Source organism: Panthera uncia, chromosome C2, assembly GCF_023721935.1.
Source record: "Panthera uncia isolate 11264 chromosome C2, Puncia_PCG_1.0, whole genome shotgun sequence".
Classification (NCBI taxonomy): domain Eukaryota; kingdom Metazoa; phylum Chordata; class Mammalia; order Carnivora; family Felidae; genus Panthera; species Panthera uncia.
The window spans coordinates 153,048,359-153,065,668 of NC_064810.1; the positions used below are offsets into that span (position 1 = coordinate 153,048,359).

The following is a 17,310-nucleotide window of genomic DNA, read 5'->3' on the forward strand; positions in this document are numbered from 1 at the left end:
TAGTACATGTGACACAAACGGTAGCTGCAGATCATTAGTTTGCAACTATTCAGAACTGCCTTTATACGTTCTTCAGTATTTTATAAAACCCAGTCACCTACAGCAAATATCCAATAGCTCAATTTCTCAAATCTCATGGGGGAAAAAAAAACCTAGGAAATGAATTCATTTCTTTGAACATACCAAAGACAGACTCGATTGGAAACTGTAGTTTTAAGGTTCAGGGGTGGGTGGGACAGGGCACCTGGGTGGCTCAGTCAGTTAAGCGTCCGACTTCTGCTCAGGTCATGATCTCACGCTTGGTGCGTTCAAGCCCCACGTCGGGCCCTGTGCTGACAGCTCGGACCCGGAAGCCTGCTTCAGACTGTGTCGCCCTCTCTCTCAGTCCCTCCTCCACTCACCTCTGTGTGTCTCTCTCTCAAAAAGTAAACACTAAAAAAATAACTAAAAGAAAAAAGTTTAGGGGGAACACATGGAGATTGAGAACCAGTCCACACTAGCCAAAGTGACAGTGCAGTGCAAATTCTCATGACCTACTGTACGGCTCCAGTCAGTACTTAGGGCTGTGCAACCCCCAACCGCCAACCAGAAAGAGAAACAAGAGAATGCAAAGAGTTGGACCGCGTATTGGTCAGAGTTCATAGATCCTTCCAGAACCTTATTTCACACTTCTTTCTTCACCCAATTTATCACATGGAGACTCATTAATGAAGCATTTTGCAGCAGAGTATAGTAAAAACTAGTCAGGGAGTCAAGAGGTCTGGATCTTAGCTTAATTCTGCCACAGAGTCAACTGTGTGGGCTTAAACCTCCTGTGTGCACAAGATTCTCCTTAAGGTTACACAGGATGAAGACTGTCCTGACAAGCTTTCTTATTTAGGAAACATTAGAAGTCAGAATACAGAAAAACAAATCGGATTTTAAATCTTCCTTTAAATTATGTTTATTCATCTATGCAGAATAAAATTACTGAGCCAAATCAAGGTCTGCCAAGTACAGATATTCCTTGAGACCAAGGGCCAACTATTACATATCTTTACTTCCTCCACACTATTTGAATAACAAATCTGTAGGAGTGTCATTAGTGCTAAAATTATCTTAATATCCTCACTCCCAAACCAACAATCAGAATGTTAGCAACAGTTGTGAAGTAAAGTGGAACAGCAACATTTTCTTTTCCTGATCTATAAAAAACATTAGCGCTTGAAAAAAATTCAGAAACTATGAGACTAGTTCCATCAACTTTATTTACTACAAATGAAAATACTACCATAACGCAACAAACTAAACACTAACCCACAAGAGAATAACAAAGTTAGAATTTTTACAGAAATGTACATAAATGACTCAAGTTAGGGAAAACAAAACTAAAATTACAAACTATTTAAAAATAAATGTCAATGAAAATATTAATATCAAAACCAACTGATGCAGCCAAAGTAGACTGAGAAAAAGCATACATCCCAAAATAAATGTATGAGAAAAACAAAAATGATGAGAAACTAATCATTCAATACAAAAAGAAAGAGAAAACAAAAGTGAATGACAAAGGCAGTGAAGAAACCAAAACACAAAAAAGAAATTAAGAAAACAGACTTGGTTTTAAAAAAAGAAAATGGTAGCTTCAAACCCTTAGCAAATCTGATCAAGGGGAGAATCACACATAACATATGCACATGAAGAGTAAGAAAAAATTGTAACTATCAATTATGAAAAAAACATTTTGCAAGAACTTCCGTATGACAAAAGGTATCGTAAACACGATTAAGAAATAAGACACAGACACATAATAGAAAAAGGATAAACAACCAGAAAATGTAAAAAAAAAACTCCTAAAAATCAGTAAGGAAAAAAACAAGCAACCCAGAAAATGGGCAAAGAAAAAGAACAGGCCATTCACAGAAAAAGAAATTAAGTGACACCAGTAAATGTAAGATGCTCTACCTCAGAGAAATCGGGGCAATACAGTGGAAAACAAGGTACTATCTCTCATCCATTGTTTAGCAAAAAGCAATAATTTAAGTTACTAACAGGGCACCCAGTGGTTCAGTCGGTTGAGCATCTGACTCTTGATTTTGGCTCAGGTCATGATTCTAAGGTTGTGGGATTAAGCCCTACATCAGGCTCTGCGCTGAGCATGGAACCTGCTTAAGATACTCTCTCTCTCTCTCTCTCTCTGCCCCTCTCCCCCACTCGTGCTCTCTCTCGCTCTCTGTCTCTCCCTAAAAAATAAAAAAATAAAAATAATTAACCTGCAAGTATCAGCCAGAATGCAGAGGAATAAAAAACTCACACATAGGTGTTGATGGGAATGTAAATTAATAACAGTCAAGTTTTTTTTTTAAATGTTTATTTATTTTTGACAGAGAGAGAGAGAGCGAGCATGAGTGGGGCAGGGGCAGAGAGAGAGGGAAACGGAATCTGAAACAGGCTCCAGGCTCCAAGCTGTCAGCACAGAGCCTGATGCGGGGCTTGAACCCACGAACCGTGAGATCATGATCTGAGCTGAAGTCAGACATTTAACCAACTGAGGCACCCAGCGCCCTGGGAAGGTAAATTAATAAAACCACTGTGGAGAGATGAAAATATAAACAACCCTCTCCCAGTTAACCGGAGATCTGAATCCACACCCTTCTCTGTTCCCTCCCAAAATTCCACTAAAAAAAAGAATAAAAAATCTTCAAGATGTCAACGCACAAGGACAAAGACAACGGGAAACGGCCCAATAGCATACAAGAGGCTTCAGGAAATTTTCTAAAATATGAGGAGTGAAGGAATGAAGCAGAGAGAGAAAGCTGAAACTCTAATTGCCTAGAGGAGAGGGAGCTAACAACGTAGAAGCCAAATCATGCCGGAGGAGCCAGAAAGGATCTAAATTAAGAAACAGGAGGCACCGCTCAAAAAAGGAATCCAGTATGAGTCTGGGAAGAGAAGGTATGGTTGAAAATCTTAAAGAAACCATCAGGCTCCCAACTCCTCGGCTGTGTCAAACACAGCGAAGCTGGGGGATCAAGCACAAGTAACTGGGGAGGATGGGGCCTGAGAGGCCATGGCTGGGAGTGCTAAATGCCTGCATCACTCTGTCTCCTCCTTCCTTACTAACAGAACCCCACATTTCAGCTGGGTATGTGGCTGCCCTTAATAAAGCTTCCTTTTTCTATCCTACCCTTCTGTGACGTGGACACACGCTAAAAGCCAGTAACATGAGCAAGGTGCTAGGGGGCAGCTTCCAGGAAATATTCTGGAAACTGAGCCCTCTGCCTTTCTCCCGTCTTTCCTACGACCTGAAACTTGGGTATGACTCCTATCTGGGCCTTGAGAACGAAGACTCTAGGCTTTACAGAGCAGACGGCCAGACGCCGCCGGAGCCTGATGAACTTCACAGAAGCACTACACCAGCCTCGGATGACCAGAACTACCTATCTACCGACTCTTCACAGGAAGAAAATCATAATTGAACTGATAACTTGGGATCTACTACATGCAGCTGAATCCAAGCCTAATACAGGTGTCACCCTAAACCAGATGACATAAAAGACTGCATGTATGACTGCTGAAATCCCCAACCTCCGTTTCCCCTTGGTCAAATTTCAGAAAGCTGACAACCAGGCTTTTTCATGGAAGGAGACCGGAAGCTTTCTCTCTTTAAAAGAAAAAAACTGACTGCCACAAAAAGACACACACACTGAGATCTGAAGTTTCCCTCCTCCCCCTCGAGGTTCCTGAGTTTGAGCTCCACGTTGGGCTCTGCACAGGCAGCACGGAGCCTGCTTGGGATGCTCTCTCTCCCTTGACCTCTGCCCCCTCCCCCACTTGCGCTGTCTCTACCAAAATAGAAGAACTTTAAAAACAAACAAAGTAAGATATTCCAGGGACACCTGGCCGGCTCAGTTGGTAGAGCATGTGAGTCTTGATCTCGGGGTCATGAGTTCAAGCCCCATGTTGAGTGTGGAGCCTACTTAAAAATAATAATAACATTTTTTTTTAAAATAAAGATATTCTGCTTGCTTGATTGAACGAACATGTCACAACTGTTTGATTTTTACAGCATATATACCCAAGGAACTTTTATATACACCTGCATCATAAAATTTAATAGACTGTAGTATATATCTATTAGCCTATCCCAGCGCACTAGAAGGGCAAGTGAAAAAAATATAGTTGTTGAATGAAAGGGCTAGGAGAGAATACTATAGAGATGATTGATGAAACACGGTTAGTTTCAAAGACACGATCTCTGCAACGACCTTAGTACCTAGGAATAGTTCTCACATTTATGCCTAAAAAAATAAGGATTGAACAAATGAATGACGTTTTAAAAGTTCACAGCAGAACTCTATCACAACCACTATCCACTACTCCCTCTTGTATGTTAGTCTTTTTTAAGTTTTTTTGAAAAAGAGAGTAGAAACAGGGGAGGGGCAGAGAGAGAGGGAGAGAGAGAGAATCCCAAGCATCTGCTCTGTCTGTGAGGAGCCCGATGCAGGGCTTCAACTCAGAAATCATGAGACCATGACCTGAACTGAAATCAACAGTTGGATGCTTAACTGACTGAGCCACCCAGGCCCCCCCTCTTGTCTGTTAGTCTTGAAATTGTGCACCAATTGCCTCTGAAAGCTCTAAGCTCCTTAAGAGCTGGGACCAAACAATCTATTTAACAAGTCTGTTATCACAGTGTTTGTTACACCACATCCCTTGCTTTCTTAATACTACTAATGGAAAATCCTCACTAAATACTATTCTGGTCTACATAAAAATCACTTTGGAGGGGAACCTGAGTGGCTCAGTCAGTTAAGCACCTAACTCTTGGTTTCCACCCAGGTAATGATTTCACAGTGTGGGAGGAGATCAAGCCCTGAATTCAGGCTCTGATCTGACAGCACAGAGCCTGCTTGGGATTCTCTCTCTCCCTCTCTGCCCCTCCTCCGCCTCTCAAAACAAATGCCTTTTTTAAAAACTCACTTTGCATTTTTTTTTAAGTTCGTTCTAAAAACAATGACTAAGAATTCCTAGGTTACCTTAACAAAAAGCTCATACTAAGTCTCAAACTAATGATCTTGGCAACCCGACAGTCCTATCTTTAAAAATGATACTGAGCCACTGGGTGGCTCAGTCAGATAAGCATCCAATTCTACGTTGCGGCTGGGGTCATGATCTCACCGTTCCTAACTTTGAGCCCCGCATCTGGCTCTGCCACTGACAGTGCAGAGCCTGCTTGGGATTCTCTCTCTGTCTCTCTGTCTCTCTCTCTCTCTTCCTCCCCAACTTGTGCTCACTCAAAATAAACAAAAACAAACAAACAAAAAAAGGACACCAAAGGGTCCTAATCTCTCTGGGCAATCTATTCAGTATCCTCCCTTGGAGGAACCAGCCCTCCCCCAGTCCCTATTACTACCACTTTGATCCATGTGGGATGGAAAAGTTATAGCAGAGAGTGACTCACAAGGGCAAGCAAATTAGTACATTTCCACTCATAAGTGGGCAAGAGCCAACCCAATCAGAGGCCTGCCATGGACTTCGCCAGAGAGAAGGATAAAAGCACTCTCTTATTTATGTATTACGGACCACTGTAATCACAGTAGAGCTGGGGGGGCGGGGGGCATGTCTCCCAATACAGAAACAAAATTCACCTAAAAGGGAATCATCATGGGTGCAAGATTCTTTAGGCTTAAGTGGTTCTTAAACCTAAAGAAGCACTATCCCTACACTTTTCAGATACCAGAACAAATAAATAAACTAGTTTAACCAGGGCTTCTCCTTGCATCCTAATACAGCTCTGTCTGTCCGGAGAGACAAGTAGAATATGTTCCACGTAAGAAACGAGGCTGTTCAAAGGTAGGCAAAAGAACATTTTGAACCGCTAAGTTACATGAAAACGTTGTCATCCGATCCGAAAAAGTACCGCAAACGGAACCCTCATTAAATACAGCATGAGCTGCACAAGCATTTGTTAGCATAACAAATTCACTCCCTTGGGCGCCTACCTGCTCGGGGAAGAAAAAAAAAAACTGATTTTCAACAACCTCTCGAGTTTAATTTCAAATAACTGCAGCTCCTAACGCTGGGAATTCTCCGCCGTGCGATTATAACGAACTCAAAAAGGTGGCTCAGGCCGAGTGACAATAACGCGGTCAGTCCTAGACGTCCGTCCCAGTGTCCCAATTCTCCCACTTCCCTCAAACGACTACGGTTAGGAAATCCTAACCCGGCCCGGAAAGTTGCGCGGCGACGCAAAAATGGGGGGAAGGGCGGTGTCTCGGAGACCCCCCAAAAAGTGGGGGCAATTACTCGTGGGAAAATGCGGCGAGAGCGCGCGGCGCGCGGGCAACCCCGTTCGCGCCGGGCATCCGATGGCCCGAGTCCCAGCAGAGCCGGGGCCGGGGCCGGGGCCGGCGCGGGCGGGCGGGCCGGACGGGAGGGCAGGGCGAGCGGCGGCCCGCGGGGCCGCTTCCAGCTCACCGAGGAGGAATGCGGGCCACACCTACGCGCCCGGCCCAGCCTGGGCGCGGCGGCCGGGCCGGGGCCGTGCGGGCGGGGGAGGGGCCCCGCACGGGCGGAGGGGGACGCGGGGGCGGCGGGCCGCGGACCACCCCCCCCACCGCCCGCCCCCGGGCCCACCTCAGGAGCGTCTCGAGAGCGCCCTCGTGCTTGTCCAGCGGGCGGCCGAGCGCGGCGCGGCGCAGCTTGCTGAGCTCCTCCGCCGCGCGGCAGTACTGGGCCTGCTCCTCGCCGCCGCTCGGGTACGTCTGCTGGATGAACTTCACCAGCGGCTTGGCCAGGTCCACCTCCGAGGTCTTCTTCAGCTGGACCGAGATGAACGTCGCCATGGCGGGCACCTCGGCCGCGGTTCGGGCCGCACAGGCCGCGCGGGACGCCGACGAGGGCCGAGGCGCGCGGACGACCCGGCTGGCGGACCGGCGAACCGACGAACCGACGGACGGGCTCTCCGCCCGAGCTGTGGGTCCGGCCACTTCCGGGAGCTCCCGCGCAGGCGCACTGGGGCGCGCCGCCCGCAGTCACGTGAGGCGGGCGGGGCGGCGGAGCCGCGGAGCCGCGGGCCCGGGACCGGGGCGTCTCCGCGGGGGGCTGGATTTTTCTTTCTCAAGGGGAAGCTTCTCCTTCCAGCGCGCTGCTTGCGGCGCCTTGACGGAAAAGCCACGATGCCTCCACTCGAGCAACTTGTCGGTGAAGTGTTGTTACTGGCCCCTACGAGAGTTTGCGGCGACCTGTCCGAGACGTTGCAGCCTCGGGGTTGTTGTGACCTATGGTAGTTCACGCCACGCATTGCTATACACCAGGACTGAGGGCACAGTGAGCCTTATAGGCAAGGTCCCTGCCACGGTGCAATGCAACTTACAGGCAGGTAAGGACACAGAAACTAAGGTGTACAAAGTGTCCAGAGTATGGTAGGAAAAACAGGGTGCTTGGAGCGTAGGGTATTAGGGTCCCTTGGAAGAACCTGATTTAAACAAGACGATCAGAGTAGGCTTCTCTGGGGTCAACTGAAAACGACCTGCACTTTGAGATGATGCTTGACATTAGAAGAGGGGAAGAGTGGCAAAGGAGAATCTCGCAGACCGATGGGGTTGCAAGTGCCAAGTCCCCAGGAAGCAAACACTTCCCTTGTTCGGGAAGTTGAAGTAAACGGTGGCAAAAACTTAAAAACCACACAGGGAATGGGATAAAATAAAGTTAGAAGAGTAAGCAAGCATCAGTCATTCAGAACCTTGTAGGCCAAGTTACAGAATTTGTATTATAGAATAAATGCCAAGGAAGCCATAAGTGGGATTTAGGCGATATCGACATGATACAGTTTACGTTTTAAAAAGGCCACCCTGTGCATCAATCTGATGTCGTATCTCTTGATGGGATGTAGCATGAAGTATACAATATCATCTATGATATATTCCAGGCAAAAATGTGTAACTTGAGTCTATCAAGGCTTTGCACCTAACAAACAGCTTATTAGAAATACAGGGGATACGGGAGCAAACGAAATGATCCATAGGAAGTAACCAAACATCCAAGAGGTGGAATATTCTGCAGGACAACCGGCTCCATCTCTTCAACGATGGATCGTTATGAAAAAAGCCACTGCTGTATGAAAAAACAAAAAAATTTAGGGTACATAAGAGCAGATTGAATCCTAGTACGAAGAGGCTCCCTATAAAATGCATTTTCAGGACGGTTGAAGAAATTTCGATATCGAGGGACTGAATATAAGATGCAAATGTATTGCCATGGAAAGATGGAGATTATTAACTGAAAAGAGCAAGTCACGGAACAGTATGTATGTTACGGTATCTCACTTTGGTTACAAAATGCATATATGTGTATTTGTGTACTACAAAAAATATCTAGGATTATGCTGGAAGGTTTTAGCAGTTTAATCTTTAGAAGTAGAAATGTATATTTTTATTTTCTTTATTGTGTACCTTTTTTTTTTTAATTTTTTTTTCATCGTTTTTTATTTATTTTGGGGACAGAGAGAGACAGAGCATGAACGGGGGAGGGGCAGAGAGAGAGGGAGACACAGAATCAGAAACAGGCTCCAGGCTCCGAGCCATCAGCCCAGAGCCTGATGCGGGGCTCGAACTCACGGACCGCGAGATCGTGACCTGGCTGAAGTCGGACGCTTAACCGACTGCGCCATCCAGGCGCCCCTGTGTACCTTTTTTTATAATGGTTGAGTTTTGCGAAGTTTTTTAAATTAATTTTTATATTGGAGTATAGCTTACACACAATGTTACATTCGTTTCAGGTGTACAATATAGTGATTTTGACAAGTCTGCAAATTATGCTGTGCTCACCACAAGTGTCGCTAGCTTGTCACCATACAGTGCGATGATCATACCGTTGACTCTGTCCCCTATGCTGTACCTTTTATCCCTGTGACTTATTCATTCCATAACTGGAAGCCTATGTCTCCTCTCCTCCCATGGCCCTTCACCCATTTTCCCCATCCCCCCCATCAGCTCTCTATATTTATGGGTTTTGCCCATCGTACATACTACTTTTGTTATAAAAGTTTATTTTACCACAATTTTCATTTATTGTTTTTTAACATTTATTTATTTTTGAGAGGCAGGAAGAGACAGAGCACAAATGGGGGACGGGCAGAAAGAGGCAGAATCAGAAACAGGTTCCTGGCTCCGAGCTGTCAGCACAGAGCCCGATAAGGGGCTAGAACCCACAAACCGTGAGATCATGACCTGAGCCAAAGGTCACCCAGGCGCCCCTACAATTTTCATCTTTTTAGTAAAAGATTCTAGGTTAAAATAAAACAAGCACTTTGCTATGTAGACAATGCATTAAAGAAAGGCAAGGTGAAAGCAGAGAAGTAAATCATGAGATGGTTTCAGAAATCCAAACGAGATCACGAAAGGTAACATTAGCAGGAATGAGCTAAGTTGATGTGTTTTTGAGTTACAAATTGAAGAATTTACTGATAAACAGGATAGGAAGGTGAAGAGAAGGGAGTGATCAAGGATGACACCTGGTTTTGGTGCCTGAACTTCTGAGTGGTCGGTAGAATCATTTACTGATACAAGGAGAACTGATGTATAATCCACTGATGGGGGAGGGGATCGGGAGTGTTTGTACCCAGCCGTTCAAGTGGAGTCAATAAATTGGCAACTGGGTATATGGGATTAGAGCTTGTGGGAGAGGTCTTGTTTGGGAATCAGCAGTCAGCTGATTTTTAAAACCTTGGGACTATAAAGGAACACGAAGAAATAGAAATAGGTCAGAAGCTATCAATTAGGAAGGATAGTATCAGATTAGGTGTATTTTTAAGACTGAAGATGATAGATTATCCTATAGGTTGGGTCACAGAACTGATGCACTGGGGATTCAGAAGAGCCCGAGAAGCAAAGTGCATGAAAAGAGGAGAGGAAAGGGCAACCATAACACGGAGGGTGGAAGGGGGGGATTAACCATCAGAAAGATGTGGGATAAATCATTTGTTGAGGCAGGTGGGAAATGAACACAGATGTAGTTAACTGCGCAGCATTGGTCAAGGGAAGATAAGGCGATCCTGTCTGATGGAACTTAGAATAAAATCTAAACTCCTTACCACAGCATGATCTATTTCTGCATATCTCTTCAACTTCATATGTTGCCACTTGTTCCTCATTTATTACTGCCCGGTCACATTGGTCTTATTTCAGTTCTCAAAATCACTAAGATCTGTCTTTCCTCATATGACTTACAACTTCCTCCCCACTTTCTTCATGTGTAGGTTGAAATGTCTCCTCCCCATTACTCCCCCCTTATTACTGTCTAACTCAGCCATTGTTTATTTCCTTCAAAACACTTACCTAACTAGCAAGTATTTTTGTTGCTGTTGATTTAATATTTGTCTGACTTCCCCACTAGAATATAAGCTCTGTAAGGGCAAAAATGTTTTGTTTTGTTTTTTAAGTACTGTTATATCCAGCACTAGGCACGTGGTAGGCACTCAGTAAATATTTTTGAATGAGTAAATTAAAGTTTCACGGCTTGTAAAAAAAAAATTTAGATTTCTACTATCAAAATGACAACCTTTCTCAATAAGAGGTACCCTCATTAATTTGATAATAAGCCAGCGTAGTTAGTTAGGCAAGAATCATTAATTAAGCAGTAGGCCAGTGGCCAAGGAAGGATGGCATATGCTTGTGTTCTGATAATAACGAATTTCATAACTGTCTCTTGTGACAAAATTCAACAACTAGCCTCCTCGGGGATGTCTGTCTCCTCTCGTTCACTCCTTCTCATCATCCTCCCTGTACCAGGCGATCTTCTAGAGCTCATTCAAGACAGCTCAAGTTGCCTCCTACAGGAAGCCTTCCTGCATCTCCCTACACCCCACCTCCCCACAGCCCCCGATTTCCCTTTGGCTCGGGCACACAGCATAGGTACTCGGAAGGCTGCTATTTCCCAGCCTCTCCCCAGACCAAAGCTCCAGGGGTGGTGGTGGTCCTCATACTCTTATTTTCTGTTTGCCACGGGGCCTGTGCTGTGCCTGGCACAGAGCCTGCGGTGAGTGCAGTGTTCGGGGAAGTGGCCTGAATTTCTCCCTTTCCAGTATACTCCTCCATTCCTCTTTTCCAGCTTTCATCCATTTCTTTTCCTCCTCCTCCCCCCTGCTCTTCTAGTGTCATTTCAAAACATTTCTCTTTTCTGTCTTCAGAGCATAACATGCCTTCTCTAGAAAATTTGGCACATTTGAAGAATCACATGTAAAATAAAACGCTGCGATTCCACAAGCTGGATGTTTTCTTTAAGCAAAATTCTTTGCACTTCCTTCTCTGCACATATATTTTCTTTGGATAATTCTCATGTCTCTGTGTGTGCAATTTTGTATCTCATTATTTTTTTCTTTTCTTCATATTCTGTCAAGCATGTTCACACATCAATAAAGTTGCTTTGTAAACACTGAAAAACAATTCCAGAATCTCAGTATCTTAACATCGTAAACTCTCCAGGGTCGCTGTCCTCCAAGAAGCGTCTTAGTGATCCAGACTACTTTGATCTTGTAACTCAATTATCTCAACATGAGACACCACTTTCAGAGGGGAAGAGGAAATCTACGGCATCACACAGCAGTTTTTCACTGCCTCAGCCGTCACTTCCACTCACATTTCACTGGCCTCTCACCTGGCCCCATCAAAATGCAGTGGGACTGGGAAGGATAGTCTTCTTGGTGCCCAGGAAGGAAGGGAGGGCTGGATGTTAAGGAGCACCGGTGATGCATTCCAAGGATGAGTTTCACTGCTTCCGAACTTGCTAGTGGCAACATTGATATTCCATCTGTGTAATGAAACTCCATAAAATGCATTATTAGAGTATAGTAGCCTCAGTGTAATGTTTTGGGGGGATTTTAATCAGTATATTTTTCTCCCTGATAATCTATAGTTCTGATGGGCCCATCGTCACCCCACCGATTGAACCAGTGGAAATACTTGCATCTTTGGAAGGAGCAAACCCGATGAAAACAGGTTCGAATTTCAAAATAAGGAGTTTTTGAAGTCCATATTGAGACAATAGCCTGAAAGTAAGCACTTGTTATTTTGGGAGGAGTCCAGCTTTGTTTGGGAGGAAAGAGGCTGATATAAACCAAGCCCATAAGGCCACAAAAGAGAGTGTTTACAATGAATGAATGAAAGAGTAAATAGGACAAGGGTTTGGTGTAAGGAAAGTTCGTGCACTGCAAGAAAGAGAAGCCCTTTGGGGGCTGAGAGGAAGAGTGAGAGGGAAAAGGGCAGAAGGTAAACGAGATGTCATTACTTCCTTACTCCACACTCTAGAGTGTTGCGTAGGTAAGGGACAGGGGCCTCAAGGATAGGAGAGAAGTAGAAACAAACAGATGAAATCAAGAGCAGCAAGGATGTCACCTTACGTCTCCTGTGTAAGGAATGGAAAGCAGAAAATGGCGTGGGGCAGGAGCACTGGTTTTTTTGCAACATGTAATAGAGAATATTTGTCTCTTTAATCTGTTTGCATATTTAACTTTCCAAAAAATGCAACACGTATGCAAAAAAAGAAAATTACTCATGTGTCACATATGGGTATGTAAATTTTGTCCACATAGCAGCAAAATTTTTAAAGAGAAATAGGGAAACTATTAAACCTTTTATCTCCAGTTACTCCCTAGGTAAGCCCTCTCTCTCATCCCAAATACTGCTGTTCGTGTTTCCATCAGTTGCCAGTTCTCTGATACCATTCACAGCTATTTAAATAACTACTGCCCCTTGCCACTAGTGTCTCTCCTAGACGAGAGTAAGGGTAAGATAACTTCTAAGGATAAAGTATCAGAATTATTTTGAAAAAAATGAATAGAAGTAAGTATTTTGGGAAAGCTGAAAATTATGAGTATCTGAACACTGAGGGCATGTTTCAAGACTCCTACTTTCACTAAAATCCAATCTTTGTTTAAGCATTTCAACTTGAGCAAGGAACGCCATCACCCCGTCACCCTGACTTTTGCTGTGAATTTGCTTTTACAGCTACACAAGAATGTGTGTCTCATCTGTTCCCTGCAGCGTTCATTAGCTCTGTTTCAGATTCAGAGAGCAATCAGTAAGTGTTACTGGGACCTCTTCATATAAACAAACTTGAGTTCCTTGTAAGAAAATTATGCATATACGCAAAGTATGCGTAATTTCTCTTGTCTTTGCTTATTTAATATTTATGACCATGTGTTAAAAAACAAACCTGTAAATTTCATGATACAAAGCATTTGTAACGTTTGGATGATCCTACTAAGTCATTCAGCAAGTATCTCTGAGTTCCTACTGTATGCCAAGCAAAATTTAAATCAAGAGCATTCTGCAGCCAATCGATCAATGCATTGTATATATTTACAGAGGTCTTAATTCTACTCTCACAGAGGATGGCTTATAAGAAGAGAACAGTTAAGGGAAGGCCTAAAAGGGCAGTGGTGCAACAGACCTAAAGAGTAGCCAGGCCAGATTGAAGCAGGAGGATGAAGGCCTCCAGAAGGAAGTTCCCAAAGAGAAAAAAAAAAGAAAGAAAGATTGGTGGGATTAGATACAATACCTGATATGATGGAGCTTTCAGAAAAAAGTATATCAGGAAGAAGAAAAGAATGGCAGTGATACTCTAAGAAAAAAGACTGAGCAAGTAAGGAAATACATCATAGTGCATAGCTTTGTATGCTATTAACAAATTTTACAGTCGTAATAAACCCTAATTTGTTTAAGATTTTATTCGTAAGAAATCTCTACACCCAACATGGGGCTCAAACTTAACAACCCCAAGATCAAGACTTGCACGCTCTACCGACTGAGCCAGCCAGGTACCCCTAAATGCTAATTTTTGAAGGTGATGTCCACCATTTTTCTTCCTGGAAAAGTCATTTTCTCTTTGTAATTAACAAGTAATTTGTGGGACTATACTTTGAGACTGTATAAATATATTGTTCCTCCTCAAACATTTTTCCACTGATTTTTTTTCTTGCTTTGATGATTCTTCCCTGAACCTATTATTGCTATGATGATTGCAAAATGGAAATTTTCTTATCCCTCATTCCTCCCATATTTATTAGTTGGCATTATTCTGTAAGTAAGTTTACAGGAGAGTTTTCTTTTTTTTTCCCATTTATTTACTTATTCATTCAGTTATAAATTTGTTCATATTATCATGGACTCATAGATTATAATCTATTCTATTCCTATCATTATGTATTTTGATACTGTATTTTGTTTAAGATTTGGCCAATGGAAAAAGGAGATTAGAGTGGGAGAGAGCCAAAGTATAAGAGACTCTTAAAAACTGAGAACAGGGGCACCTGGGTGGCTCAGTCGGTTAAGCGTCCGACTTCAGCTCAGGTCACGATCTCACGGTCCGTGAGTTCGAGCCCCGCGTCGGGCTCTGGGCTGATGGCCCAGAGCCTGGAGCCTGCTTCCGATTCTGTGTCTCCCTCTCTCTCTGCTCCTCCCCGGTTCATGCTCTGTCTCTCTCTGTCTCAAAAATAAATAAACGTTAAAAAAAAAAAATTAAAAAAAAAAAAACTGAGAACAAACTGAGGGTTGAGGGGGAGTGGGAGGGAGGGGAGGGTGGGTGATGGGTATTGAGGAGGGCACCTTTTGGGAGGAGCACTGAGTGTTGTATGGAAACCAATTTGACAATAAACTTCATATATTGAAAAAAATAAAAAATAAAAAAATAAATTATTACTGGTACAGAAAAAAAAAATGATTTGGCCAATGGAAACACCATCAGGCTGGCTCCTAGGTTCTTTTACCCCTACGCTTTAATTTTTAAATTTTTAAACAGTATAGAATTTTATTTATTTTTTTTTAATTTTTTTTTTTAACGTTTATTTATTTTTGAGACAGAGAGAGACAGAGCATGAACAGGGGAGGGTCAGAGGGAGAGGGAGACACAGAATCTGAAACAGGCTCCAGGCTCTGAGCAGTCAGCACAGAGCCCGACGCGGGGCTTGAACCCACGGACAGTGAGATTGTGACCTGAGCCGAAGTCGGATGCTTAACCGACTGAGCCACCCAGGCGCCCCTATTTATTTGTTTTTAATGTTTATTTATTTTGAGACAGAGACAGAGCATGAATGGGGGAGGGTCAGAGAGAGAGGGAGACACAGAATCCGGTGCAGGCTCCAGGCTCTGAGCTGTCAGCACAGAGCCCAACGCGGGGCTCGAACTCACGGACTGTGAGATCATGACCTGAGCCGAAGTCAGACGCTCAACCGACTGAGCCACCCAGGCGCCCCAAACAGTATAGAATTTTAAAGAGAACACCTACATATCCACCACAAGATTCTAACATTAACATCTTATTATGACATGTATCTGTCTTTATCACACATCTATCTAATCATCCCTCTGTCCATCTGTCCATTAATCTATCTTAGTTTTTGGACCTATTTCATAGTACATTGCAAATATCAGAAAGGAAAAGTAGAATACGTAATCTGGTGAGTGGGTGATGGAAATCAAAAAATATTTAAATGATACCATCAAATGTCATTTAAACCTGACAAACCAAATAGCAGAAGGAAGTAAGGAAAAAGGAGACCAAATAATTAAGAAAAAGGCATTAGTAAAAAGGTAAACCTTCAAGTGTGTATACACACTTGATCTCAGGGTCGTGATCTCAGATCTTGATCTCAGGGTCGTGAGCTCAACCCCCAAACCCCCACGTTGGGCTCCATGCTGATCTAAAGCTTACCTAAAAGAGACTTACAAGCAAGCGAGCAGAAGGCTGTTCGGCTGCAAGAGCGGGGCGATACCTAAACCAAAGGAACTTGTTTCTGCAAGCTTTTCTGGCACTGATTCTGATAGTGAGGTTGACAGAAAGTTAAAGCAGAAAAGCAAGTTACTCCAGAAAAACCTGTAAAGCCAAAGACTGGTGAGACGTGAAGAGCCCTGTCATCCTCTAAGCAGAGCAGCAGCAGAGATGATAACTAGTTTCAGATTGGGAAAACGAGGTATGTCAGTGTTCCAGACTTTAAAGGGAAAGTCCTAATTGATGTTAGAGAATATTGGGTGGATCCGGAAGGTGAAATGAAACCAGGAAGAAAAGGTATTTCTTTAAATCCTGAGCAATGGAGCCAGCTGAAGGAACAGATTTCTGACATTGACGATGCAGCAAGGAAACTGTAAGATCAGAGCCGTATAAAACCTGTACTGCTCTAGTTGTTTTCATCTGTCTTTTTACATTGGCTTTTGTTTTCTAAATGTTGTTTTCCAAGCTATTGTATATTTGGATTGCAGAACAATTTGTTAGATGAATACTTTTTTTTTAATGTGCATTATGAAAAATGTTCTGAGTGAAGCTAATTGTCAACTTTATTAAGAGGATTGCTTTGTGCCCACTACCTAGTGTAAAATAAAATCAAGTAATACAAAATAAATAAATAAGGTAAAATATATGCATAAACACCAAAAGAAGGGGCACTTGGGTGGCTTAGCCATTTGGGCATCCAACTGTTGATTTCTGCTCAAGTCATGATTGCATGCATGGTATGAGATCAAGCCCCACAGCAGGTCCCAGGCTGGATGTGGAGCCTGCTTAAGATTCTGTCTCTCAAAGAAAGAGAGAGAGAGAGAGAGAGAGAGAGAGAGAGAGAGGAAGGAAGGAAGGAAGAAGAAAGGAAAGAAAGAAAGAAAAAGGAAAGAAAAGGAAGGAAGAAAAGAAAAGGAAAGAAAGAAAAAGGAAAGAAAAGGAAGGAAGAAAGGAAAGAAAGAAAAGAGAAAAGAAAAGAAAGAAAGAAAGAAAAAGAAAGAAAAGGAAGGAAGGAAGGAAGGAAGGAAGGAAGGAAGGAAGGAGGAAGAAAATTAAAAAGAGCAAATAGGCCAAATGGGGAAAAACAGTAAAAATAATGATACACTTAACAAGTAAAGCACTGAAAAGTGTGACAAAATTGAGATTGAACATAACAATCATAAATGTAATTGGGTTTAAATCAACCATTGAAAGGAGAAGACTTTTATGTTGACTCGCAAAGGAAAACCTAGATATGATAGATGATAAAATTGGCCACAAATTCTTACCCTCCCTTCATCTGTGACTTTGCCGTGTGCGAAATCTTTCCCATCAAGCCGTGGAGTCTTTTACTCCAGCCCTTAAGTCTGGGTTGTTGCTGTGAATTGCTTTGGCCAGTGGGCATCAGCAGTTGGAATGCAAGTGACCCTTCGGTCATCAGGGCTGGTCCCGTCGTGCTACACTTGAAACCCTGTGACTTCTGAGTGTGCAGTTTAGCCTGCTGGATTATGAAAGACACATGGCCCAGTCACTCTCCCAGGCCTAGCCGACAACCAGCTAGCTGTTAGACGTGTGAGCAAAGCT

The 17,310-nt window shown here is 43.4% G+C and overlaps 1 protein-coding gene and 1 pseudogene across 3 annotated transcripts in view; one reads left to right on the forward strand and one right to left on the reverse strand.

Moving 5' to 3' along the window:
- PDCD6IP (programmed cell death 6 interacting protein) overlaps window positions 1-6,978 on the reverse strand; it is a 71,078-nt gene extending 64,100 nt beyond the window's left edge. For 2 of the 3 annotated variants that reach the window (XM_049629054.1, XM_049629053.1), the window contains exon 1: window positions 6,619-6,978. In XM_049629054.1, coding sequence (XP_049485011.1) covers window positions 6,619-6,827 — 209 coding nt within the window. In that variant the 5' untranslated portion in view covers window positions 6,828-6,978. The remainder of the gene's footprint in view (window positions 1-6,618) is intronic. The other variant, XM_049629055.1, reaches the window with a different exon arrangement.
- Window positions 6,979-8,071: 1,093 nt separating this feature from the next.
- Window positions 8,072-16,742, forward strand: LOC125921675 (activated RNA polymerase II transcriptional coactivator p15-like; annotated as a pseudogene).
- Window positions 16,743-17,310: the final 568 nt, after the last annotated feature.